Below are 27,170 nucleotides of genomic sequence, written 5' to 3'. Positions count from 1 at the left end.
TACACACGAGCGGATTTCTCGTCCGAAAAAGATATGACGACTTTTCCGACGGGATTCCGCTCAAGTTTGCCTTGCATACACACGGTCACGAAAAAATTCGCTGAAACTACGACCGTCAAGAACGCGGTGATGTACAAACACCAAGACGAGCTGAGAAAATTAAGTTCAATGCTTCCGAGCATGCGTCAAATTGTTTCCGAGCATGCGTAGGGATTTTGCGTGTCTGAATTGCCACAGACGACATACAAGAACATATTTGGGGGGCACGCTATACAATGCGTTTAAATTCAAGATGGTGCTGCTATAAGACCTACAAACGGTACAAAATATTTTACAGTGCACACATACAAGAATGACATTTCCTGCAGGGCTAGTTAAAAACACCTGAACATATTCAAAAAATACGGGGGGTTTGGTCACACTATATAGTTATATAGTGCTAAGCCCACTTACTGCGACAAAGTACCCCAAATTAGTGGGTCCTACTCTAGTAATAGAATGGAAGATCCTTTGTCTCAACCATGGGAGCTGAACTCCTCTATGTGGGAGAACTGAAGGGGATACATCCTATGCACTAGTGGCCACTAAATAAGAGGTAATGACCTCTTATTTACCTCTTATTTAGTGGCCAGCAGTGCATAGGATGTATCCCCTTCAGTTCTCCCACATAGAGGAGTTCAGCTCCCATGGTTGAGACAAAGGATCTTCCATTCTATTACTAGAGTAGGACCCACTAATTCGGGGTACTTTGTCGCAGTAAGTGGGCTTAGCACTATATAACCATATAGTGTGACCAAACCCCCGTATTTTTTGAATATGTTCAGGTGTTTTTAACTAGCCCTGCAGGAAATGTCATTCTTGTATGTGTGCGCTGTAAAATATTTTGAATTGCCACAGACGATCGCATTTTCGGATAGGAACTTTTCCCGACCGAAAAATTGACAGCATGCTCTCAATCTTTTGCTGGCTGGAATTCCGCCAGCAAAAGACCGGTGGAGCATACACACGGTCACATTTTCCGACGAAAAACTTGCATCGGTCTTTTGCGGGCCGAAATTCCGATCGTGTGTACGCGGCATCAGAACTGCTTTCCCCTCTTAGAATGCATGGATTTTGTCATAGAAGCATTCCTTGTCCTTCTTTTCTGCATGGGAAATCTGGTAATGGTAAATCTAGGAACTGGGTGGGTGGGAATTTTACATTCAAGCTTTATTATTCTTTGTTGAAATACAGAGATATAACTGAAGGGATCGTTTAAACAGGGTCTCCAAACTTTCCAAACAAAGGGCCAGTTTACTGTTCTCCAGACTTCAGGGGGGCTGGATTGTGGCGTAGGGGTAGAAAATGTCCCAGGCCCAGAATTGGTGAGAATAAACATGGCCTCAGGGTTAGTGGTCATTAGTAGTAGCCCAATCATGGTAAAAGGTGGGAGGAATAGTACCCCATCATTGGTATCAGTGGAAGAAATTGTGCCCTATTGTTGGTGTCTGTGGAAGGAATAGTGCTTTGCTAGCCTTTATCTGTCCCTCGGGCAGCAGTTTATAGATCCCTGCACTAAATAGTAAATACCCATGTTGACTGAATGGAGTATTATTCCTAGGTCTAATCATTTGGTGCTGGTTCTTGGGTATAGAACCAGAACAAGTCTGAACCAGCCCTGAACCATGCAGGGCAAACCAACAAATGCACTTTGATCGCCCTCCCCAGCAGCATAAAATTACAGTTTTCCATTCGGTTGCCAGGAACAAAGAAAAGCCCTGTGAACAGTGTAAGCTATGAATCATAGCGCACAGAGGGATATGGATTCCCCATGCAGTGAAGCACGCACTCTTTCATGCTTAGTAATACATGGCATACCCTTCAATAGAGTGGTGATGGAGCAAAGAAAGGTATGCATATTCTGGGGGTATACCTGTTGTTTTGTCATGAAATGGCAAAGCACAAGCTTGCTAAAAAGGAAACCTCTCATATCCTCATAAACTTTACATCAATGTCATCTATGAGCAGATGACACGCACCCACCATCCAAGAAATCAATCACTCTCATGCCCCAGACACACCATCAGAAATTCTGCCTGCAAAAGTCCGATGTGAGCTTTTGGTCAGAAATTCCGACCGTGTGTATGCTCCATCGGACTTTTGCTGGCAGAATTCCAGCCAGCAAAAGATTGAGAGCAGGTTCTCTATTTTTCAGTCGGAAAAAGTTCCTATCCGAAAATGCGATCATCTGTATGCAATTCAGAAACGCAAAAAATCATGCATGCTCGGAAACAGTTCGACGCATGCTCGGAAGCATTTAACTGCATTTTCTCGGCTTTTCGTAGTGTTGTACGTCACCGCGTTCTTGATGGTCGAAAGTTCAGAGAACTTTTTTGTGACCGTGTGTATGCAAGGCAAGCTTGAGCGGAAATCCGTCGGAAAGACCATCCAAGTTTTTTCTGACAGAATTTCTGATCGTGTGTATGGGGCATTAGGCCGTCTGTTTCATTTGTTTACTATAGCTGAATACAAAGGAGATAGACTCAATGTGTGAACAGCAGCACTAGCACAGGTCCTCTCCGCTATCCCACCATACAAGATCTGGCAAGTCCCAGGATCTCACAATGAAAGGGCACTACACATTTCCCCCCATTGACCTCATCAGGACCAGCCTGCTTAGGACAACATAATATATGGAGTGTTGTAATAATCTCTATATCTCTACACCAATACAACCCTCATTACATTACAAGGACACTTACCCAATGAAGTCTTCTCTGCAGAGCTTAGACGATAAAATAAATTACTATGTTTCCTTTCATCCTCTTGTGTCCAAGGAACCAGCTTACAGGTGGGTCTGTCTCTATATTTCAGGTGGAGGTCCATGTAACTATTCTTAGCTTGACCTGCAGATAAGCCACTTTTTTAGTAATTATATTTAATATGACATACACATCTGCTAACCTTTAAACATATGATTTTATATACAAGCTTAAATGCTTGGAGTCAGCCCTTACTCTTAGTCTCCTTCATGTGCTCCTCTTTTTGCATATTGACATACAGACGTACTATGTCTTTCACGTTAAAACATCTGCTGTAATAATCCTGTATTTGGCGATAAACTTCGTCTTCTGGAAGAGGGTTTGATATCTATAATCAGCAGAAACAGAAGACATGGGTGTTGTTCTCATTTACTTACTCACAAACCATCAACCATCTCACAAAATTTACAAATTCACAAACCATCATTCACAAATAAATTTAAAGTATCTTCATTCTACATCAAATATCATATACACAAAAAGGGGAAAAACTGTTGCTGTAACTGCTTATAAAGAATTCGCTGGATTTTGGCTTCAATTTGTTAGTGTGTCTAAATCTGCTAGTACATCTAACACTACCTTCCCCCAGACTGACAATGCTGCTGTGCAAAGATACCCCCCTGTGCTCATTCATCCAGAGTGGGGGCATTCTAATACAGGAGGTATGTTACTAGGCAGATCACCAGGCGAAAACAGAGTTGAAGTGATTCTAAAGGCTTGTTTAAAAAAATAAAAAAATAATAAAAACATTTTATAATTACCTTCTCTGTGCAGTTGGTTTTGCACACAGCATCCTGGATCCTCCTCTTCTCAGGTCTCTATTTGCTGCTCCTGGCCCCGCCCTCATATTGAGTGCCCCCTCAGCCAGCAGCTCTCTATGGGTGCACCTGAGCTGAGTCAGAGCTCCGTGTACCCATTCAGACAGGGAGCCCCAACCTGGCCCTGCCCCTCTCTCCCCTGATTGGCTGATTGACTTTGAAGGACAGCCGCGGGAGCCAATGGCGCCGCTGCTGTGTCGGGAGTGTCCTGGATGGCTTAGACACTCATGGAGATCTCTGGAAAGAGATGGGGTTCAGGTAAGTAATTAGGAGGGTGCTGGGGAGGCTGCTACACACAGAACATTTTTTATCTTAATGCTTGAATGCATTAAGATAAAAAAAAACCTCTGCCTTTGCAACTCCTTTAAGAGTGCCTAAAAACAGAAAACGAATGCAGCCATCACACCTTATGACCAGTAAGCTACAATATATTAAATTTTGATATTGAGTTTAATACCGCTTTAATCAGGACTCTCCATAGTTTATTTGGTGTATGCTAGATACAGCTAGACTGAAGTCAGCTTGAGTTTTCTTTACATTCTGATGGTGTTCCTAAGCTTAGGCCATTGATTGCTTCTGCCTGGTACTGTTGGGGAGGCTTCAGTAATCAGCGTAGGAAGGGTCAGTGGCCGAGTCCTAAATATTTATTCCCACCAGCCAATTGCTTAGGAGATTGTTCATTGATGTGAGATGGGGAAAGCAATAAAAGTTCAGAGCAATCTTCCCAAATGTTCTCCTTTTTTCCCTTCCCAGGTCTCTGTACTCTCTGTAGTTATGTTCAGACGTTCCTGAAACATTGGGCTTAAATTGCTAAAGGTGTATAAGCTGCTAAAAGGGAATTTGCCCCAGAGCTTAGTAAATGGTGGTGGTTTCACTCTGCAAAGAACCCAATCATGTGCAAGGAAATTAAAAAAATCTAATGTTTGCTTGAACACAATTGGTTGATGGAAGTCAGCAAAAATTCATCCCATTCAATAAGGCAAATTCTCTTTTAAAGTGACTAGTCTTCTTGCCTTTAGTAAATCAACCCTGTTGAGTCCACGCTGCTCTGGACTTTGTTCCCAATAAGCATGCACAGGCAGCATTGAAGAGACCTCCTTAAAAAAGGATAGCGCCTGTGGCTGCCCACCTAAAGAAAGGCTGACCACACACAATACAATCTAAATGTCCTTTAGATCTTCCATAAAGGATGCAGTGCAATCACCTGCCTGATTTGATACAAGTGGAATAGATTGTATAGATTTGCCTTTTTAGTACATAGTTTTGGTAAATCTAAGGAAGATTGTACAGAACATATACAATGAGACTGTATAGTATACAGTCAGGTTTTATTGGAGCTGCACTAACCATATGGAGGGAGAACATGCTAGAACCTTCTTGCTGACCCACATATTTGGAGTGTCTGATCTATTCATCCACACTGGTTATGTATGGGGCCAGCAAGTAAGAAGCTGCTGTCTGTACATAGACCTTGGAGGCTGCTGTACAAAGAAGCCACTCTTTGTGTTTTTGGGTATCCTTTTCCCTCATCCTCTCTCCCATGATACAAAATCCAGCTAAAGAGACTGGTGCCTATCTGTGTTATTCCACTGAAAGACAAGGGTCTAGCCATGAGAAGTGGGAGCAAATCAGTGGGTCTGGCAGAGGCGTGGTCCGCTGGGACCCGCTGATTGTTCGGGAGACAGGCAGAACAGCGGTCTACCTATGTAAACAAGGCAGACTGCCGTTCTGTGACAAGGGAAGGCTGTGATCCTGTGTTTCTGCTAAGCAGAAACACGGATCTCTGCTGTCCCACAGTACAACCACCCCCCACACAGTTAGAAAGCACTCCCAGGGAACTCCCAGTTAACCCTTTGATCGCCCCTGATGTTAACCCCTTCCCTGCCAGTGTCATTAGTACAGTGACAGTGCATATTTCTTAGCACTGATCGCTGTATTAAAGTCTCTGGTCCCCAAAAAGTGTCAAAAATGTCAGTTAGGTTTCCGATTTGTCCACCACAATATCACAGACCTGCTATAAGTCGCCGATCGCTGCCATTACTATTAAAAAAACAAACAAATAAATAAAAAACAAAATCTCCCAGCTTGTAGACGCTATGACTTTTACCCAAACCAATCAATATACGCTAATTGGGATTTTTTTTTTACCAAAAGTATGTAGCAGAATTCATATTGGCCTAAATTGAAGAAATTAGATTGTGAATGTTTTATAGCAGAAAGTAAAAAATATTGTTTTTTTTTTTCAAAATTGTCCGTCTTTTTTTGTGTTTAAATACCACCAAAATAAAGCTTTATTTGTTGAAAAAAAAGGCCAAACATTTTATTTGGGTACAGCATCTCATGTCTGCACAATTGTCAGTTAAAGTAACTCAAAATCAAGAAAAACCTTAAAACCCAACAGCGATTCTAACCTAAAAAAACATTCTGAATGGAGGTACACTTTAATTATGAATTTATAAGCAATGTAGTTTAACCACTTGCCGACCGTATAACTTAGATATACAGCGGCAAAAGTGGCACAGCTGCGCCAAATCAGGTGCCCAGTACATGATCCAACACTTCAGGGTCTGGGGTGCGCATGCACGTTGCCGGTGGCTCCCTCCCACTGTAATCACACACAGAGGTGGGTACCGCGGACTCGATGTCTGCCGGCACACCCGCCCATTGTTAAGTACACAGGCAGAATGATGATCTGCCTATGTAAACAAGGCGGATTGCCATTCTGTCAGGAGGGAAGGCATTAATCCTGTGTTCCTGCAAAGCAGGGACACGGATCTATGCTTTACCTTAGTAAAAGCACCTCCCACACTGTACACAAGCACACAGGCTAAGCACACAGTTAACCCTTTGATCGCCCCTATTGTTAACCCCTTCACAGCCAGTGTCATTAGTATAGTGACAGTGCATATTTTCAGCACTGACCACTGTATTAGTGTCACTGGTCCCCAAAAAGTGTCAAGTGTGTTAGTTAGTCCCATTTGTCCAGCGCAATATCGCAGCCCTGCTATAAGTCGATGATCACCGCCATTACTTGTAAAAAAACTAAAATAAATAAAAATATCCCATAGTTTGTAGACGCTATAAAATTTGCGCAAACCAATCAATATACGCTTATTGGGATTTTTTTTTACCAAAAATATGTAGCAGAATATATATTGGCCTAAATTGATGAAGAAATTAGATTTTTTTTATTGGATGTATTTTATAGCAAAGAGTAAAAAATATTTTTTTTTTTCAAAATTGTTGTTCTTTATTTGTTTATAACACAAAAAAGAAAAACCGCAGAGGTGATCAAATACCACCAAAAAAAAAAAAAAAAAAAGCCCTATTTGTAGGAAAAAAGGACATAAATTTTTTTTTGAGTACAGCGTGGCACAATTGTCAGTTAATATAACGCAGTGCCGTATCGCAAAAAATGGCTTGGTCATGAAGGGGGGTAAATCTTCTGGAGGTCAAGTGGTTAACTAAAGTAATTATAATGGCTGCTAATATGGTAGCCAAAATAGAGGAGAACTTCAGTCACAATGACCAAAATTATCTATATTTTTCCAATTTTCTGTGTAGCCAGGGGTGCTGGTTCCTGTTGTATTTTGTGCAATGGCTGTTTTTTTTTAATGCACATTTGAGGTGAAGTCAAGGAAAGTCAGAAGCCAGTAACACAGTGAAACTAAGTAAGCCGAAGACACAAAACAGGCTTTTCATGGACAACTGAAGTAATAATAGCTCCATAGTTAGTAAGGTTAAATAAAGACACCAGTCCATCCAGTTTAACCTGATTGAGTGTCTACAGTTGTCCTCTCCTTGTACATTGTGTCTCATTAAGATGCTCATCTATTATATTATTATTCTATTTAAGGTACCCATATAGCACCGTCAATTTACGCAGAAATCCACATCATACATTGCACACTCACATCAGTCCCTACCCTCAGAGCCGGTTCACACGGGGGCGACTTGTCAGGCGACCTAGCCGCCTGACAAGTCGCCTCCCGTTCTGTACAATGGAACCGTTCTAATCGGAGCGACGCAAGTCGCTCCGACTTAGAAGAAAGGTTCCTGTACTACTTTGAGGGCGACTTGCATAGACTTCTATACAGAAGTCATCTTGCAAGTTGCCCCGGCAGTCGTGTGCAGGTCGCCTCGGTGAGGCGACCTGCAAGTCCTGCCGCGTTTAGTGTGAACCGGCACTCAAGGAGCCCACAATTCAAGGTCCCCAACTCACATTCATATTCATGGGCCAATTTTTTGGACAGAAGCCAATTAACCTACCAGCATGTCTTTGGAGTGTGGGAGGAAACCAGAGTACTCGGAGGAAACCCACGCAGGCACAGGGAGAACATGCAAACTCCAGGCAGGTAGTGCCGTTGTTGGGATATAATGGGCATCTTGCGGTATGTGCTCCTTAGGAATTTAAAGTACAGGTTCACTTTATGCAAATTCTGTACTTGTTTTTGTTAAGTTTGTGTTTTTCAGCTGCTCAACATTCCAAATACAGCCAATCTATTCCTGATACTAAAACACTTGGTACCTACCTCATCCATTTGCAGAGCCTTAAGGCGGTAATATTTCACAGGTCCAAAGAAACCATCTATGCTGGAAACAAACTTGCTGCCCCCAAGAGCCATAAAACCATCAGTATCATCAAAATGTATTTCTTCATCAGCACTAAAAAAACAAAATATGGTGAAATCAAATAATTATAAAAATGTCATCACCAGGAAAGATATTGTTTCTGTTTCCTGCATGCAAATGCAATTTGGTTACCCTTATGGTTATCTCTCTGTTATTCTGTACTGTTGCACAGTAGCACAACAAATGGGCTTCTTGTGCTGCTTCTCCCTCTCCCCAATCTAAGCTCTGCTGCATAAGGATTGCAAGAGGCCTATACTAGGTCAAGCTCAGGTACTAAAAAATACATTTGATGCATTTAATGATGCATTGATTATTACAGTGCCTTGCAAAGGTATTCACCCCCTTGACTTTTTACCTATTTTAGGGTTGTCCCGATACCACTTTTTTAAGACCGAGTACAAGTACTGATACTTTTTTTGAAGTACTCGCCGATACCGATACTTTTTTTTAATGTTATGTGACAGTTTTCAAAGCACAATACAGGTTAGGTGGCACTGATATGCAGCACTGATGAACAGATAGGATTAGGTGGCACTGATATGCAGCACTGACAGATGGCGGGCACTGACAGATGGCACTGATGGCTGGTACTGACAGGTGGCTGGCACTGATAGATGGCATTGACAGGTGACGATGGCACTGATAGATGGCACTGACAGGTGGCTGGCACTGATAGATGGCACTGATAGATGGCTGGCACTGATGACACTGACAGGTGATGCTGGCACTGACAGGTGGCTGGCACTGACCGAACTATATGGGCTGGGTGTAAAAAGATGTCTGCTGCTGGCTTACTGCAGCCGAATGCAGGGTGTACCAAGATGGGCGTCAGGATGTCCAACCGCTGACGTCAACACGGAGCGTCACTTCCGGTGTTCCGCCCACTGACTTCCGGTTGCGCCGAGTCACTTTATTCCTCTCCCAGGTATCGGATCTGGCATCGGGAGCATTTGTGCGGAGTACAAGTACTCGCGCAAATGCTCAGTATCCGTCCCGATACTAATATCGGTATCGGGACAACCCTAACCTATTTTGTTACATTACTGCCTTTAGTTCAATGTTTTTTAATCTGAATTATATGTGATGGATCAGAACACAATAGTATATACATAAAACTAATTTTTCAGAAATAAAAAAACTGATAATTGGCATGTGCGTATGTATTCACCCCTTGTTATGAAGCCCATAAAAAGCTCTGGTGCAACCAATTACCTTCAGAAGTCACATAATTAGTGAAATGATGTCCACCTGTGTGCAATCTAAGTGTCGTATGATCTGTCATTACATATACACACACCTTTTTGAAAGGCCCCAGAGGCTGCAACACCTAAGCAAGAGGCACCACTAACCAAACACTGCCGTGAAGACCAAGGAACTCTCCAAACAAGTAAGGGACAATGTTGTTAAGAAATACAAGTCAGGGTTAGGTTATAAAAAAAATATCCAAATATTTGATGATCCCTAGGAGCACCATCAAATCTATCATAACCAAATGGAGAGAACATGGCACAACAGCAAACCTGCCAAGAGACGGCCGCACACCAAAACTCACGGACCGGGCAAGGAGGACATTAATCAGAGAGGAAGCCATTACTTTCAGCAAAAAACAAAATGGCATGTTTTGAGTTTGCAAAAAAGGGATGTGGGAGACTTCCAAAATGTATGGAGGAAGGTGCTCTGGTTTGATGAGACTAAAATTGAATTTTTTGGCCATCAAAGAAAACGCTATGTCTGGAGCAAACCCAACACATCACATCACGCAAAGAACACCAACATGTGGGGATGTTTTTCAGCAGTCAGGAATGGGAAACTGGTCAGAGCTGAGGGAAAGATGGAAGGTGCTAAATACAGGGATATTCTTGAGCAAAACCTGTACCACTCTGTGTGTGCTTTGAGGCTAGGACGGAGGTTCACCTTCCAGGAGGACAATGACCCCAAACACACTGCTAAAGCAACACTTGAGTGGTTTAAGGGGAAACATGTAAATGTGTTGGAATGACCTAGTCAAAGCCCAGACCTCAATCCAATAGAAAATCGGTGGTCAGACTTAAAGGGGTTGTAAAGGTAAAAATTTTTTCACCTTAATGCATTCTATGCATTAAGGTGAAAAAACTTTTGACAGTACCGCCGCCCCCAGCCCCCCCGTTTTACTTACCTGACGCCTCGAATCTTCGCTGCTCGTCCTCGTCATCTTCATTGCAGCTCAGCCTGGTCGCTGATTGGCTGCAGTGGATGGATTGAAAGCAGCGCAGCCATTGGCTCGCGCTGCTGTCAATCACATCCGATGACGCGGCGCGCCGGGGGGCGGGGCCGAGTGATACAGCGAGCGGCTATAGCCGCCGGCTGTATCACGGGAGCGCGCCCGCAAGCACTCACCACCATGTGAGGGAGCTCGCATTAAGGTGGTAAATGCTTGCGGGGAGGAGCTGAAACAGCCGCCGAGGGACCCCAGAAGACCAGGTTCGGGGCCACTCTGTGCAGAACGAGCTGCACAGTGAAGGTAAGTATAACATGTTTGTTATTTTAAAAAAAAAAAAAAAAATACCTTTACAACCCCTTTAAAGATTGCTGTTCACAAGCGCAAACCATCCAACTTGAAGGAGCTGGAGCAGTTTTGCAAGGAGGAATGGGCAAAAATCCCAGTGGTAAGATGTGGCAAGTTCATAGAGACTTATCCAAAGTGACTTGGAGCTGTGATAGCCGCAAAAGGCGGCTCTACAAAGGATTGACTTTAGGAGGGTGAATAGTTATGCACATTGACTTTTTCTGTTATTTTGTCCTATTTGTTGTTTGCTTCACAATAAAAAAAAAACATCTTCAAAGTTGTGGGCATGTTCTGTAAATGAAATGATGCAAATCCTCAAACAATCCATGTTAATTCCAGGTTGTGAGGCAACAAAACACGAAAAATGCCAAGGGGGGGTGAATATTTTTGAAAGGCACTGTACATAGGTGCATTCATTTGTATATTTTTTTTTTATCTGCCTAGACTTTAACCTCCCTGGCGGTATGATTATTTTGGATTTTAGGTGCTGAAAGCGGTACAATTATTTTGCACAGAAAGTTGGCGTTTTATATTGTAGGCTGTAATTCTTAACAATAACACACCTAAATCTGTCCAAACAAGAGTCTAGTAGATATCCCGGGTATGATGAAGTTTGAAACACAAAATCATAAATTATAATATAATAAATATAAATAATTAAAAAAATAATAATATAATAATAATAAAATACATTTCCCCACGATTCACTATCGCTCAGTTCTGCAAGTGTTCTAATTTACTATCGCTGTTTTCTAGCTGGTCTAAAACCACTTTTGACGTAAAGGGACACTTTTTGGTTGCTATGGACAATCTCAAGTTTCCAGGCAGAAAGAACAGAATATATCATATAAAACTGCATGCAGGGCACTGGACAAAGCACTGGGGACAAAAGGGAAGTGAAATGATGTCATACAGTACTGTAATCTGTAAGATTACAGTACTGAATGTGTTATGATTTTTACATTTTTTTAAATTTGCTGCCAGCCTCCGCCCCCGTGCCTCGCCACGCTCGCAGGGAACGGAGCCCGGCACAGAGAGGCTTCGGACGGAGGACAGAGCCCACAGACACAGCTGGGGGGACATCGCAGAATCCTGGGGACAAGGCAAGTATACCGCACCAGGATCCTGCAAACGGACCTGAAACTGATGCTGCTGTATCTCCAGTGTGAAAGCCTGGGGGCTTTCACACTGGAGCAGTGCGCTGGCAGGAGGGAAAAAAAACTCCTGCAAACAGCATCTTTGGAGCGGTGAAGGAGCGGTGTATACACCGCTCCTTCACCGCTCCTGCCCACTGAAATCAATGGGGCAGCGCGGCTATACCGCCGGCATAGTGCCACTGTAGCGGCGCTTTGAACTCTTTTTTGGCCGCTAGCGGGGGTTAAAACCGCCCCGTTAGCGGCCGAATACTGCTAAAACGACGGGAAAGCGCCGCTAAAAATAGCGGCATTTTACTGCCGAAGCCCCCACCGCCCCAGTATGAAAGGGGCCTTAATCACAATTTGATGCCACAGAGCAGATCCCTGTCCTGCAGGGAAAGGGATCCGAATTTTATGTTCTTCAGTTAGGCTATGTTCACATCTATGCGCTTTATAGTGCGTTTGCAGATCCACAGGAATGCATTACAATCCATCTAACCTTTTTTCCCATGGGTCCCGTTCACATCTATGCAGTTTCCTGCAAAGCGTTTTTTGTAAAGGTGAATTTTTTTTTTTTTTTTTTTTTTTTTTACACACAGCGTGGTGTTTTTGGCTTCATAGACTTCAATGGAATTGCATAAAAAATGCATGTAACATGAGTTTTTGGTGCGTTTTCCTGCATAACAACTCTTCTTAGCAACGTCAAAAAAAAAAAAAAAAACTGCAAAAATATGCATTACCTGCACATGCATAGATGTGAACCGAGCCTTAAATAACACTTACAGCTCTTGTCCCTCCCCCAGCCTGTGATCAGGTGGTGAAAGGAGAAGCAATATTGATGAGCTCATCTCTCTCTCACACTGCTATCTCCTCCTATCAGCATGTCACATGAGCACTACTGGTTCCTTGTTTTGTGTCCCCTTCTCCAAACTATAGCTCTGCTGTACAGGAGGCTACAAAAAGCTGATACCAAGTCATATGCAGGTATTTACACTACATGGATTAATGAATACAAAGCTGCATTAATTTGTGTCAGAGTGTGAGAGCAAGAAGCAGGGCAATTTGACTATTAGTTCATGTGCTGACAAGAAGCATAATGATAGGAGAAGAGAGCAGAGGGACAGAGAGATGAGCCCATCACTGTGCTGTTTCTCCTTTCACTGTCCAGTCACAGCCTAGGGCTCAGAGGGAGTGGGTTGAATAATACTGGCCATCAGACTGAGGACACCTAGCAGCAGAAAAACATACTACAGGTGAAATCTCCTGATTGAAAGAGAATACTTCTCTTTCAAAAGTGAAATTGTAAAATGGTGACACTGTCCACTGCCATAACACCAACTTCTGCCCTACAGACACTGTCCATTGCTCTACTGACTGACACTGTCCATTGCCCTACTGACACCGTCCACTGCCCTACTGACACCGTCCACTGCCCTACTGACACCGTCCACTGCCCTACTGACACCGTCCACTGCCCTACTGACACCATCCGCTGCCCTACCGACACCATCCGCTGCCCTACCGACATTATCCTCTGCCCTACTGACACCATCCACACATCATCCACTGCTCTGTTGATTACGTCCACTGCTCTACTGAATTACACTGTCCACTGTTAAGGTAAGCTAAGTTTATATTTTTACAGTGACATTTGTTTTATTATGTTTTTCTAGGTTTTCCTTACTATTTATTTAGGCCTTGCTAGTTTTTTTTTTTTTTTTTTTTTTTTTTAAAAAGGGCACCAAACCCTGGTGATCTCAGACATCACAACCTGCATCCAATCTCCATCTAGGTGGACATGGTGAGGTCTCTTTGGCAAAGAGGAGGTGCTGCTCATTTGCTGACGTACATCTGCTGTACAGAAGATACCCCACTTAGAGAGTCCGGTGACATCTAGCCATTCAAGTTCAAAGACCCAGGGCTGGGGATAAGAGCCACAGGCACTTACGATCTCCTTAAACAAGAGATCTTAAAAGCTGGTAAGCAGTAATAATATTACAGGTGGAGGAACTTTCCTGTCGCACTCTATCACATCTCCCTTGGTGTTGTGGTCGTATGTCAGTACTATTTAGAGGGCTGAAATATCACCACTTGGAAGATCACTATGAACTGTATATTCAGTGGGGCTTCTACTTAATAGCCCATTGGAGGGGACTCAATTTGTTTGAGAAGTTATTGATTTTCACTTTGTTTTTTTAATTTTTCAATCATTTTCTGCACATTTCACTTGTGATTGCATTCAAATATTTATGTAATAGCGTGACATATGGAGCTTTCACATCTCCATCCGTTTAGATGAATACTCTTTAAGTCACATTTTTTTGATCACTATTTATATAGCGCAGCTTTTTTTCTTACGTTGTATTTAGTGTGTGTGTCTCACATTATAGTTGCAGCTTGTTTTCCATTATATATGACTTATTTGGATAGCGCAGTAAAATTACCTTTTTTTTAGCCCAATGATAAGTCCGGCCCTGGCGGTGGGTAGTATGTGCATGTGAGGAGTGAGGAGTGAGGAGTGTACAGCGGTGAGTAGTATGTGCAGGATGGTGTCAGTAGGGCAGTGGATGGTGTCAGTAGTTCTTTATTTTTATTATTATTTTTTTATTTTCCTTGCATGTGATTGGCTATTCTGTGCAGTGGGAAATTACAAGTGCAAGTGAAGAAGTACCTCATTTACTAAGCTCTGCAACAACTGCACTTTGCAAGGTGCACAGTCTATTTGCCTTTAGTATATCAACCCCAGTATGTCTAGAGCTCACACACGCACAGCAGAACAAGTCTGCTGTATTAAATCCTGATATTTATATGTATTCACATATCCTTAAAGTAAGATTACATAGCTGAGTACGTTATTTGCTGTCTGCACTGGCATATTATAACACAATATAGCGCAGCTTTTTTTCTTACTTTGTATTTAGTGTGTGTGTCTCACATTATAGTTGCAGCTTGTTTTCCATTATATATGACTTATTTGGATAGCGCAGTAAAATTACCTTTTTTTTAGCCCAATGATAGGTCCGGCCCTGGCGGTGGGTAGTATGTGTATGTGAGGAGTGTGGAGTGTATGGCGGTGGTTATAATGTGCATGTGAGCAGTGTGGAGTGTACAGAGGTGAGTAGTATGAGCAGGATGGTGTCAGTAGGGCAGTGGATGGTGTCAGTAGTTCTTTATTTTTATTATTTTTTTTACAATTGTATTTTTAAAATTATTTTACAGTTTACTGTAGTTTCTGTTTTTCACAATGATTGGGGGTGGAGGTAGTGGACAGTGTCAGTAGAGCAGTGTGTCAGTAGTTTTTTGTTTTTATTATTTTCTCTATTTTTTACAATTTTGTTGTTTATTATTTTTTTTAAATCATTTTTTAAAACATTTTTTTCACAGTGCTTCTGGAGAAAGGGTAGGGAGTATGTGGCGGTGATGGTGTCAGTAGGGCAGTGGATGGTGTCTTCTGACCTCCCCCCCTCCTTCAGGAACACTTTCCTCCCTGTTCTTGGTTAATGCTGTGCACTGTCTGGCATGCATGAACTCATATTCCTATTATTTCTGTATATATACCAAGTAGTTAGCAGTAAGTGGCAGCCTGTAAGGAAATCAAGTGTTTAAAACATAACTGGAAAGGGAGGTAACTAGAGGTTGGACCTGTCACTTCTGGATGAGGGCACTGTGAGATAAGTGTGCACAATGGGTTTGATTTACTAAAGGCAAATAGGCTGTGCACTTTTCAAGGTACAGTTGCTGCGGAGGTTAGTAAATGAGCAGAAGTTCTGCTGACTTCCATCATCCAATCATGTGCAAGCAAAAATGCTGTTTGTTTTATTTTCCTTGCATGTGATTGGCTATTCTGTGCAGTGAGAAATTACAAGTGCAAGTGAAGAAGTACCTCATTTACTAAGCTCTGGAACAACTGCACTTTGCAAGGTGCGCAGTCTATTTGCCTTTAGTATATCAACCCCAGTATGTGTAGAGCTCACACACACACACACACACACACACACACACACACACACACACACACACACACACACACACACACACACACACACACACACAGCGGAACAAGTCTGCTGTATTAAATCCTGATATTTATATGTATATCAGGTAGGATTACATAGCTGAGCATGTTATTTGCTGTCTGCACTGGCATATTATGACACAATGGCACCTTTGTGTTTGCAGTGTAAATAAGAGATTTGGCTAACAAGTACATGTATTAAAGAATAGAAAAGGAAATCAACTTTACGAGGATATTTTGTTTTCCCATGGAATTAAAAAAATGGAAAAACAATCTATAATAATTTCACATGCAGGCAGATGACTGAATATGGGCACATAAAAATAAAAAAAAACGTAATCAGCTTTATGGTACCTTAAAGCAGTATTGAACCCAAAACTAAAAAATGTTGTTACTTTTGGGATAAAAGTTTTATATAAAGAAATAAATGCTGGTCATTGTAAGCACCCCTGTCAGTGTTAGCCCACATTCAAATTTTTGGGTGTACCGGTGAGAAATGCTTAATAAGAAGTCCCTAATCCTTTTTTAAAATGCACCTGCAGGGAACTTCATGGTATTGCAGCACCATGCAGTTTAACACACGGGAAAACGCACCACATTTTCTTCTAGTGCGTGAGCGTGCCGTTGAGAATAAATGGCACCCTTTTGCGTCTGCTAAAATGCAGCACGTTTTGCCTGCGGGTCAGGAAGGTGGCATGATTTTGCCAGCGTTCCTGACCCACACAAATGTGAACCTAGGCTTAAAAGGCTTATCTTGACCCCCTAACTGCTACATCAGCAGGACAGCTTGCTTTGATGATAAATAATAAGGCTTGCTGGCAGGGAAAAATAAAAGAAAGAAAGCCTAAAAAAAGAAAAGGAATGCAGCCATCGCATCTAAGAAGCTGCATTAATTATCCTTGCTTTTTGGTTTAACACCGCTTTAATATGGGTTTTCAGTTTTGAAACTGCACATTACTGATTTATTCCATTCATGTTTACAGGATAATAAATCAGCATTGCATGATCATACGATTACATCCCCCACCCCGGTCATGGATAGCTAATAGTATCTTATGATTATGAACTATTCAGGCTGGTCAGAGGTCAACCACAGCCATGGCTCACTAGAGACGTCTGGAGGAACTTAATCCTGTAAAAACAATTACATATTAAAAAAAAAAAATGAACATACCTGGCTTGATAAACGATTGTTTTTCAGATATGATGCACACCCAACATGCCCCAAATAAACAGCATTCCGCTCTGGCTTGCGCATGCCCGGGTCGGGCGGGATGGGCACATTGTCATACTCCTCTATGGAGATTGCTGCCTACTTTCCTGCAGCTTATACCATCTAATACTAGCACCTATACCCACTACATCCTAATTGCCCATCGACACCCTGCTCTTTCTCAGTGGCTTTTTGTTTTAAACTTTTTCCCACAAGCAGTTAATGGAACATTTCCAGGTAGGTGATCAATGGATCATTTAAACCCCCTATTGGATATCTACTAACAACCTTTGCATTATTTGACCCTTGTCTACACACTTTTATTCTTATATTATTTATTTATTTATTTATTTATTTTTTTTTCAATATACTTAGATGAACCCCTCTTTTCGACCATGCCCCTGAAGAAGGACCCTAGAAACATTAAACACCCCGAAACGCGTCGGGCTTGAAAAGAGTTTTTCTGGTTTCTTTTCACCATTGCCTATTGCTTGATTGTTTAATGTGTTTACTAAGTAGTACTGCTTTGTTACCGATGATATCCACTTTGTTTTTAATATTTGTATTTTCCTAATTGAATAAAACATATATCCTTTTATGATGTATTATAGTTTCTATTTCTAATTTTCTCTGTTATGCAAGTGCCGGGAAAGTCCACCTAGGGGAACCTTTTCTTGTGTTTAAGTACTATTGGACGTGGCACGGCTTTCCTCCTAAACAAGTTGGTCTTCCTTTCTTTGTTCATTGTCTCTTTGGTAGCAAATACCACTCCCCGCCTGACCAACATACTTTAGGCTCTTAATATTTTCCATACTCATTATAACTACCCTCCCTGGAGATCGGTACCTTCCCTTCCCCCGGTAGCGATCTTCATCTTACTCCTCGTGTTTGTCAACCATTTATATTAAATCCTACCCTCCCAATACATTACCTGATAATGGCTTCTGAAACGGAAGCTATACACTTTGAAAATGTATTTGTGGGCCAGGACTGGGATTCTTTAATGCAACAATACCTGGACAAATTTGGCGATAGTGATCGCACAGAAGCAGAGATTTCCTCTTTGTTCTTCAAACTTGCCAAGAACTTAGAGAAAAAAATCCTCATTTTTTTGGCATATCAGGTCGTTTCAAGATTACCTCAAAAGCAACATGAACCCATTGGGTCTCCGCGTCCAGATCTTCCCTACCCTGGAGGATCTGGACGCTGAGTTCAAGTCTACATGGGAAAATGCCCTACAAACATGCTCACGGAATCTCATGCAGATTCTGATAGATGAATACACAAGGAGATCTCTGGCATTGGATATTGAAATCACTAAGACTTGTGAACAACTTCAAAAATTCAAGACACACCAATCAGTTTCCACCAAAGAGAAAAAACTTAAAATCCATTTGGAATCTTTCAATAAAAATATTCTCATCAAAAAAAACTTCAAATTCCACAGGGACAAGAATGCATTTGAGGCCGGCAAGGCCTACAAATGGAACCAAATTAATAAAACATCCAGAAATTCGAATATACCTCAAAAATCTTCCTCCAACAAACCTCTGCCTCATATTCCCCCACTTATCACCTCTAAAGCAAAACCTCCCTATGGGACCAAACGCCCATTGTCAGGCGACTCCACCCAAGACCAGAAACCTAAGAAATCAATCTCAGATAAAATAATCAATCCCCTCATCCCGGCTCTTCTCGATAACACCACTAAGGGATTGTTGCCTAATCACTTGACACAGGCGCATCCATCTTCTTATCCTCAGGACCCCACTACCACACACGAGCCTAGTCGCAACGACCCATCTTTTTTAGACCTGGTTTTGGCCGGTCTCAAACCACCTCCACCAAACTTAAACACCTACACACAAATGACACTATGACTCTTCCCCCCATCACCCTCACTCACTCCGACACGGACCTGAGCATCATTAATTTATCCTCCCATCCCCTCTCAGAATATGAAACCTCCATTCTGAAAAAAGGATTAAATTTCTGCCCTAATTATACGTTAGATAAATTCGAACTATATAAAGACCTTCAATTATTTATCCGTAAAATAATTGTCAAAAAACTCTACCAAAAACAAGATACCAAAAGCAATTTTACCCCTCGAGAAAAATCGAGCCCTAGACCAACTTGTGGCGTTATTGGAGGAGAGTGATACAACTGATTTGATTGATCAAATAGATCTCTCTCGCATCCTCCAACAAATAGATGACCCTGTTGTTCCATCACATTCGGGTGACTCGAAATTAAAGAAAAAATCTGATTTGTACCCGCCACCTAGTACATGTCCGAATGCAGCAGCGTTTCTCAAACTTGTTAAAAACGACCTGGACAAACTCAAAATAAAAAAGAAAGGACCTTCCAATCTCAGCCCAGGAGAACTACAGGCGTTAGATTCTCTGAAGGCTAATAATACTATTACTATCAAACCTTCTGACAAGGGAGGGAATGTGGTAGTCTTGGATAATGAGCACTATATTAAGATTTGTAAGAAAATTCTCAACAATGTGGACTGGTATCGTCGTATGCCAGCCTCTATTGTTGAGAAATATAATAAAGAATTTTACGAGATAGTTGACTCTGCATTTCTCAACAATATAATCAGTAAAGCCACTTGGACCTTTGTGAGAAACAACTTTCCCAAGACCCCCACTTTCTATGCACTCCCTAAAGTGCATAAAAACCTGACAGATCCACCGGGTAGGCCCATAATCTCAGGCGTGGGCTCAATAAGCGACAACGCTAGCAAATTGATTGATGAATACCTTAGGCCCTTCGTCGTGTCTTTGACATCTTATGTAAAGGACACTAGCCACTTTTTACAAATCCTGGACCATTTGCCTGTTTCAGATCAAGCCCTCCTCGTCACCATTGACGTGGAGACGCTTTACAGCTCCATTCCACATGAACTTGGTTTGGCAGCAATCAGACATATACTTAAAAAAAAATTTGACTCCGATCCCATTTATAACGAATTCATCATTGAACTGCTCGAGTACATCCTTACTCATAATGTTTTCAACTTCCTCGGCTCCCACTACCTCCAGGTGCAGGGGGTAGCGATGGGGACATGTTGTGCCCCATCGTATGCCAACCTGTACCTGGGGGAGTGGGAGAAAACCCTCCTTTCAGATGGCAACATCACTCAATATACAAACCACATTCAAGGGTGGTATCGATACATAGACGACATTTTTGTCGTCTGGGAGGGCCCCTCGGATGTACTCGAGCAGTTCATATCCAGGATGAATAAGAATGACTTCAACTTGACATTCACTATGTCCTTCAACAACACTCATGTAACGTTTTTAGACATCGAAGTCTTCAAAGATGGACAGGGCAAGCTCTCTACGAAGCTTTTTAGAAAAAGCACAGCTGGCAACACCATATTGCATGCTGCTAGCTTCCATCCAAAACCTCTAATTGATTCCATACCCTACTCGCAATACATCAGGATCAAGCGCAACTGCACAGATAATGAAACCTTCCTTAAAGAAGCTGCTGCCTTACGAGACAGATTACTAATATGCGGATACTCTCATAAATCCCTAAAAAGGGCTTTTAAAAAAGCAACTGATAAACCCAGACAAACGCTTCTCCATTCTACTAAACAACAAAGAGATACACGCCATCTGAGTATCATTACAACCTATAATCAACAACACCAGCAAACTAAAAGAATAATTGAAAGATACTGGCACTTATTGGTTCTCGACCCTAGTCTGGGCCATTTAGTGCCAGAAAAACCCGCTTTTACTTTTAGGAGAGCGACCTCTATTGGGGATAAAATCACCAACAGCGAATTTAGATCAACAACAACTCATTGTAAATACAGGGGAACATTTGCCTGCGGTACTTGCCACTACTGTGGCTACATGCTGACCCAGAGAAATCCCACTCTCCCTAATGGGAAAACTTTTTTTCCTAAACATTTTGCCAACTGCAGGACCACTGGAGTGGTTTATCTACTCCAGTGTAACTGCGGTTGCTTTTACATAGGAAAGACTAAACTTGAGTTTTGGCGAAGAGCATACAGGCATATTCTGTCTATGAAAACAGCTGACCCGGATCTCCCTCTGGGTCGGCATGTAGCCCTGGTACATGGAGGCAAGTTTCCCGCTATCAAATTCTTAATTTTGGATCGCATACATCCCAACCCCAGAGGGGGCGACTGGAATAAAATTTTACTCCAGCGAGAACTAAAATGGATTCATTTATTGAAGGCCACTACACCCCCGGGACTCAATGAGGCTGTCTGTTTTAAACCCTTTTTAGAAGGCTACAATTCTGGGGGAATGGAAAAATAATTCCTTGTTTCCCCTCCCTTATCAATTCCCAGTTCCCTTCCCCCCTTTCCTTCTCCTCCCTCTCTCCCTTTCTTTCCCTCCCCTTTTCCTTCCTTCCCTTCCCTTTACCCACCTTCTATTGTGTCCTTTTTTGTGATATCACACTCAACTCTGTACACCAAGCTGATTGTCGGGCCTCATACATACCCCCCTGCCCTTTTTTTTTTTTTTTTTTTTTTCTCCCTTATTCCATATTGTGTACCATATTATATTGACCGGCATTTTCCAGGGAACCATGTATCAGATCCATACAATCAGCTTGGTTGGTTCCCTTCCAGGAACCTCCTTTTGCTTGTATATATATCATTTGCCTGTTTTCTATTTTGTGTCAGCATTAATCGCACTCCAACTTGCGACTAAGTCTTCTGTCCAATGCCAGATTCTTCATTGGATGTTTTTTGTTGGTGCTTCTGCCTATTATAATGTCTTGTATAAAGAGATCATACTACCTGATTTTGCTTACCTCACTATTATATTGTTTAACTTTTGATTCTGTCTGCCCTCCCTTGTTAAGGATTTTATGTTTTGCGACATGTCCCAGTCCTCTCTCCATACACTTCCATTGCAGCCACTGAGATCCAGCAGGGCTAACGTTTAATTCCCATGTACCCATTCTTTAATTCATTACCGTCCAAGGTTGTCCTGAATTTTTTTATATTCATCACTCTGTACCTTCCCATACTACTTTTTCGGTTGTGTTTTTCTACTCCACCTAGGATGTATACATCTCCATATGTTTTTCTTTTATGGCCAACTTTCCCATCCCTCGCCCCCCCCCCGAGGCGTGTGCAGCCAGAGCGGCTGCCCGGCACGGAAAACCGCCCCAGATCTGTTTCCCTGGGGCGGCGCTCAGGGAGGTCGCTGGGCGTGGCTCCATCTTACGCCCACCGCCTCCATGTTGCCACTCCGGCGAGCATGCTCAGTTCGCCGGAAGGGCACTTCCGTGTCGGTGGGGCGGGTGTGCGCGACGTCGCTCCAACGTCAGTGCGCCTTCGCGCATGCGCGGTAGGGGCGGCGCCGCGCACCCTCACCTCGGGAGGTTTTATTAGGCGTCCCAGCTGACGCCCTCCATCACACAGCTGTGCGTCTCATTGACGCCAGCTGATTGGAGCCCGTCTTATACTTAAACCGGCCCCACTCATTCCCTGCCAAAGCGCTCCATATGCCGGATGCAGGATTGCGTGTTTGGCCGTGTCTACATTTTCATCTTCTATAGGTATGTCTATTTACTCTTTTTCCCATTTTTCTCCTCCTTAAAGACCATTACTAAAAATGCATTATACTTCCTCTCCTAATATTCATTTATCTCGGGTTATATGAATGTACTGTTTTTTGCCTCTTTACCACTTCCTAATCCTGCTATGGCCCCATTCCATTTCCTGCAGGCTAAGAGGAATTTATACACACGGCTTTTTTAGCTTCACATTTGCTTGTGACATATGGATTATACACCATTATGCCAATTCTGTCCACAGTACTCTAGTCTTCTAACCATAAAATCTCTTACGATGTATGTACTCATTTGGACATATATTTTCTTATTATATATTTCTAATTAGGAATTTTTTCCATTATGCATTAATTCACTTCAATAATTATTATATATATATATATATATATATATATATTTTTATAACCCCAGTTTTCTATAAGGTATATGATACTTTAACTTACATTTAGTCCTCCTCCTGTTGCTCTGCCTCAACTATTTTGTTGTTTATATGTGTAAACCTGACAGCAAGCACTTTATTATAAAATATAGATACATATTCTTTGTATACCTATTTGGTCTGTCATTTTTGCATTTATTTACTTACACACATTGAATTCCTGCTAAGGTACCTTAATTCTTTCATTTTTAGGGGCGCCTTCCTGTGACCTCAGCATTCCGCTCTGGCTTGCGCATGCCCGGGTCGGGCGGGATGGGCACATTGTCATACTCCTCTATGGAGATTGCTGCCTACTTTCCTGCAGCTTATACCATCTAATACTAGCACCTATACCCACTACATCCTAATTGCCCATCGACACCCTGCTCTTTCTCAGTGGCTTTTTGTTTTAAACTTTTTCCCACAAGCAGTTAATGGAACATTTCCAGGTAGGTGATCAATGGATCATTTAAACCCCCTATTGGATATCTACTAACAACCTTTGCATTATTTGACCCTTGTCTACACACTTTTATTCTTATATAAATTTATTTATTTTTTTTTTTTTTTTTCAATATACTTAGATGAACCCCTCTTTTCGACCATGCCCCTGAAGAAGGACCCTAGAAACATTAAACACCCCGAAACGCGTTGGGCTTGAAAAGAGTTTTTCTGGTTTCTTTTCACCATTGCCTATTGCTTGATTGTTTAATGTGTTTACTAAGTAGTACTGCTTTGTTACCGATGATATCCACTTTGTTTTTAATATTTGTATTTTCCTAATTGAATAAAACATATATCCTTTTATGATGTATTATAGTTTCTATTTCTAATTTTCTCTGTTATGCAAGTGCCGGGAAAGTCCACCTAGGGGAACCTTTTCTTGTGTTTAAATAAACAACATAGTGCCGCCTATGTTGAAGAGTACCAGACGATGTGCACCAGAAAATATAATATCGCGAATTGTGATTTGATGCAGGAATGTTGCACTTTCTGTACCCTAAAAACGAATAATATAAAACTAAAGACCAACATTTGATGCAGATATTGGTTGAAGGTCTGTTCCTGGTCTGCCCAGGACTTGATCTGCACATCAAGCTGACTCCCTCTGGTAATGTCTGGACAAAGCTGCCTCCTCCCTTTGCCCAGCTGAGCATTGACGAGGAGGCAGGTTCCCTCTGTCTGTCTCCAGACAGCCACCCACCACGGATGGAGTGGGCACTGGCCAGCTCTGTGTTGCTTTGCTGCCTCCACGTCTCTCTTTTCCCAATGATCACGTCCTGTTCACTGTATGACTCCCCGGACAGTGATGCCAGGTGAGCACTGTCACTGTGCAATATGCACCTAATAAATGGGACCTCTGTTTATTTAGGGGCATTTGGACATTTCTGTGCACAAATATACATGGAGCAGTGGCACTGTGCCACGTATAGTTTATTCAGCCCATTGTACAGTGGGGAAAATTATTATTAGATCCCCTGCAGATTTTTTAGGTTTGCCCACTTACAAAGAAATGAAGGATCTATAATTTTTTTTATCATAGGTATATTTTAAATGATAGAGACAGAATACCAACCAAAAATCCAGAAAAAACACATGATACAAATGTTATAAATGGAGTTGCAGTTCAGTGAGTAAAATAAGTATTTGATCCCCAAGCAAACTTAGTACTTGGTGGAGAAACCCTTGTAGGCAAGCACAGAGGTAAGACATTTCTTGTAGTTGAGGACCAGGTTTGCACACATCTCAGGAGGGATTTTGGTCCTCTTTTCTTTACAGATCTTCTCTAAATCCTTAAGGTTTCTTGGCTGTTGCTTGGCAACTCAAGGTTTCAGCTCCCTCCATTACATTTTCTATAGGATTAAGGTCTAGAGACTGGCTAGGCCACTCCATGGCCTTAAAGCGGAGTTCCACCCAAAAATTAAACTTCCGCTTTAAGTGATGTTGACCCCCTGGCATGCCACAATTGGCATGTCATTTTTTTTGGGGGGGGGACCCGTTTTAAGATGCACCCAACTCCTACTTCCTCCCCTGGCGCAGGAAGGAAGATCACCTCTCCCCCCTCCCTCCCTGCAATCTTCAGGGACACGTCACAGGTCCCAGACAATTGCCCGGCCGTTCACAACACGCAGGGTGGCTTGCTCTTGCGCAGTGCACGCCTGGCTGTGAAGCCACAGCCGGATGCCCACAGTTAGAATGCCGGCGCTGTGGAGAAGAGGAGGAGAGGAGCGAGGCTCCGGGTGCCCACATCGCTGGACCGTGGGACAGGTAAGTGTCTGATTATTCAAAGTCAGAAGCTACACTTTTTGTAGCTGCTGACTTTTAAAATGAGTGGAACTCCGCTTTAATTTGCTTCTTCTTCTTGATCCACTCCTTTGTTGCCTTGGTGGTATGTTTTGGGTCACTGTCATGCTGGAAGACCCATCCATGACCCATCTTCAGTGTCATGACTGAGGGAAGAAGGTTCTGACCCAAGATTTTACGAAACATGACCCCATCCATTTTCCCCTCAATGCAACAAAGTCGGCCTGTATCTTTAGCAGAACAACATCCTTACCCCACGATGCAAAATCTTGCATGGAGCTCCAGACTGAGGGCAATTGATGGTTATTTAGTATTTCTTAGTATTTGCGAATAATCACTCCAACAGTTGTCTCCTTCTCGCCAAGCTTCTTGCTGATAGTCTTGCAGCCCATTCCAGCCTTGTGTAGGTCCGCAATCTTGTAAACAAAAAGGATGAATGGCGCAAGAACATACAAACAAGCTGGAATGAAGTAATTCACATTAACGAAAAGAGTCCAGGATAAAAACAGGGAATGTGACCTGAATATGCAAGATCAAAAATGGTAAACATATATAGGGACTCTGCCAAACCGTCCAGGGGATAAAAAAAATAGTCAATGAAAAATATATGTAGAGATGATAGTCACTGAAAATATGTAAATCACAGGAATCTGATACTAAGCACCAGCGGCAGCACACTTGAGAGTGGAAGCAAACAACTCTGAAAAGATAATGTGAAAAAAGGCAAGAAGCGCCAATCTAAGTGCAGTATCATTAAAACTTTAATTGGGTTATATAAAAGAACAACAGCCAAATGGCTACTCACAAAGATAGGGTTAATAAAAGCAAGGACAAGTGGTGGGTCCAGGGACGTCCTCCTCAGATGTTGAAAAGGTGCATGGTGCAGGTTCACGTGGAGGCGCTGTCAGCGCTGTGATGTACGGGTGGTCCGTGGGGTCCCTGCTGTAGGTGCTGGGCTGCAATGACGATGGAAGTGTCCGTAAGGAGAGCCGGCATCTACCCGGACATAAGGAGCCAGAGCCGTTGCAGTAGACCGGAACCGGAAGGAGACAGGCGTGGAACGCAAACACTGATCCAGGAGCCAAAGGGCGGAAGTGACGTGTGGACGTGTCAGATGACGCGTTTCAATGCTTCCGCATTTTCTTCAGATCTAATAGGCTAATGCAACAAGTGTCCTTTATATGGGAGCTGTGGAATCAGTTACTAAGCAACAAATGGAATCGAGCACAACATACTGAGTGCAATGAGAGGGTGGAATGAGATAAAAGAATTGAGTTTAAAACACCAGGAGAATGTAAGAATGAAATGTAAGATGGTTTGTATAAAAGAAGAAAAAAGGAAAAATCAAAAAATAATGAAAAATGAACCATAAAAAGTATATGAAGAAATAAGAAAGAATAAGAAAAGATGATAGTAAAAAATCATAATAGTGAAAAATAAGAAAAAATATAAGAAAAAAAATAGGAAAAAAATATATAATAATAATAATAAAATATGCAATCTTGTCCCTGATGTTCTTTGACAGCTCTTTGGCCTTGGCCATGATCGTGTGGTTTGAAAGATTCTGTGGACAGGTGTCTTTTATACACATAATCAGTTGTCCTTGGGAGCACCTCCTTAAATTGACAGGACTAATCTGTGTAACATAAGAGCACACACTGTAGCCAGTCTGTGGGAGCCAGAATTATTGTTGGATGGTAGGGGA

At 42.2% G+C, this 27,170-nt stretch overlaps 1 protein-coding gene across 1 annotated transcript in view; it reads right to left on the bottom strand.

Annotated features, from left to right (window-relative positions):
• Window positions 1-27,170, bottom strand: part of SEL1L3 (SEL1L family member 3) — a 112,409-nt gene that overhangs the window by 47,712 nt on the left and 37,527 nt on the right. Inside the window, exons 7-9 of the mRNA XM_073609138.1 lie at window positions 8,152-8,284; window positions 2,997-3,129; window positions 2,742-2,885 (exon numbers count right to left, since the gene is read on the bottom strand). Of these exons, the coding sequence (XP_073465239.1) occupies window positions 2,742-2,885; window positions 2,997-3,129; window positions 8,152-8,284 (410 nt within the window). The remainder of the gene's footprint in view (window positions 1-2,741; window positions 2,886-2,996; window positions 3,130-8,151; window positions 8,285-27,170) is intronic.

Source organism: Aquarana catesbeiana, linkage group LG01 (assembly GCF_042186555.1).
Source record: "Aquarana catesbeiana isolate 2022-GZ linkage group LG01, ASM4218655v1, whole genome shotgun sequence".
Lineage (NCBI taxonomy): Eukaryota > Metazoa > Chordata > Amphibia > Anura > Ranidae > Aquarana > Aquarana catesbeiana.
The sequence above is the reverse complement of the archived record's forward strand: the minus strand, read 5'-3'. Positions and strand labels throughout refer to the sequence as shown.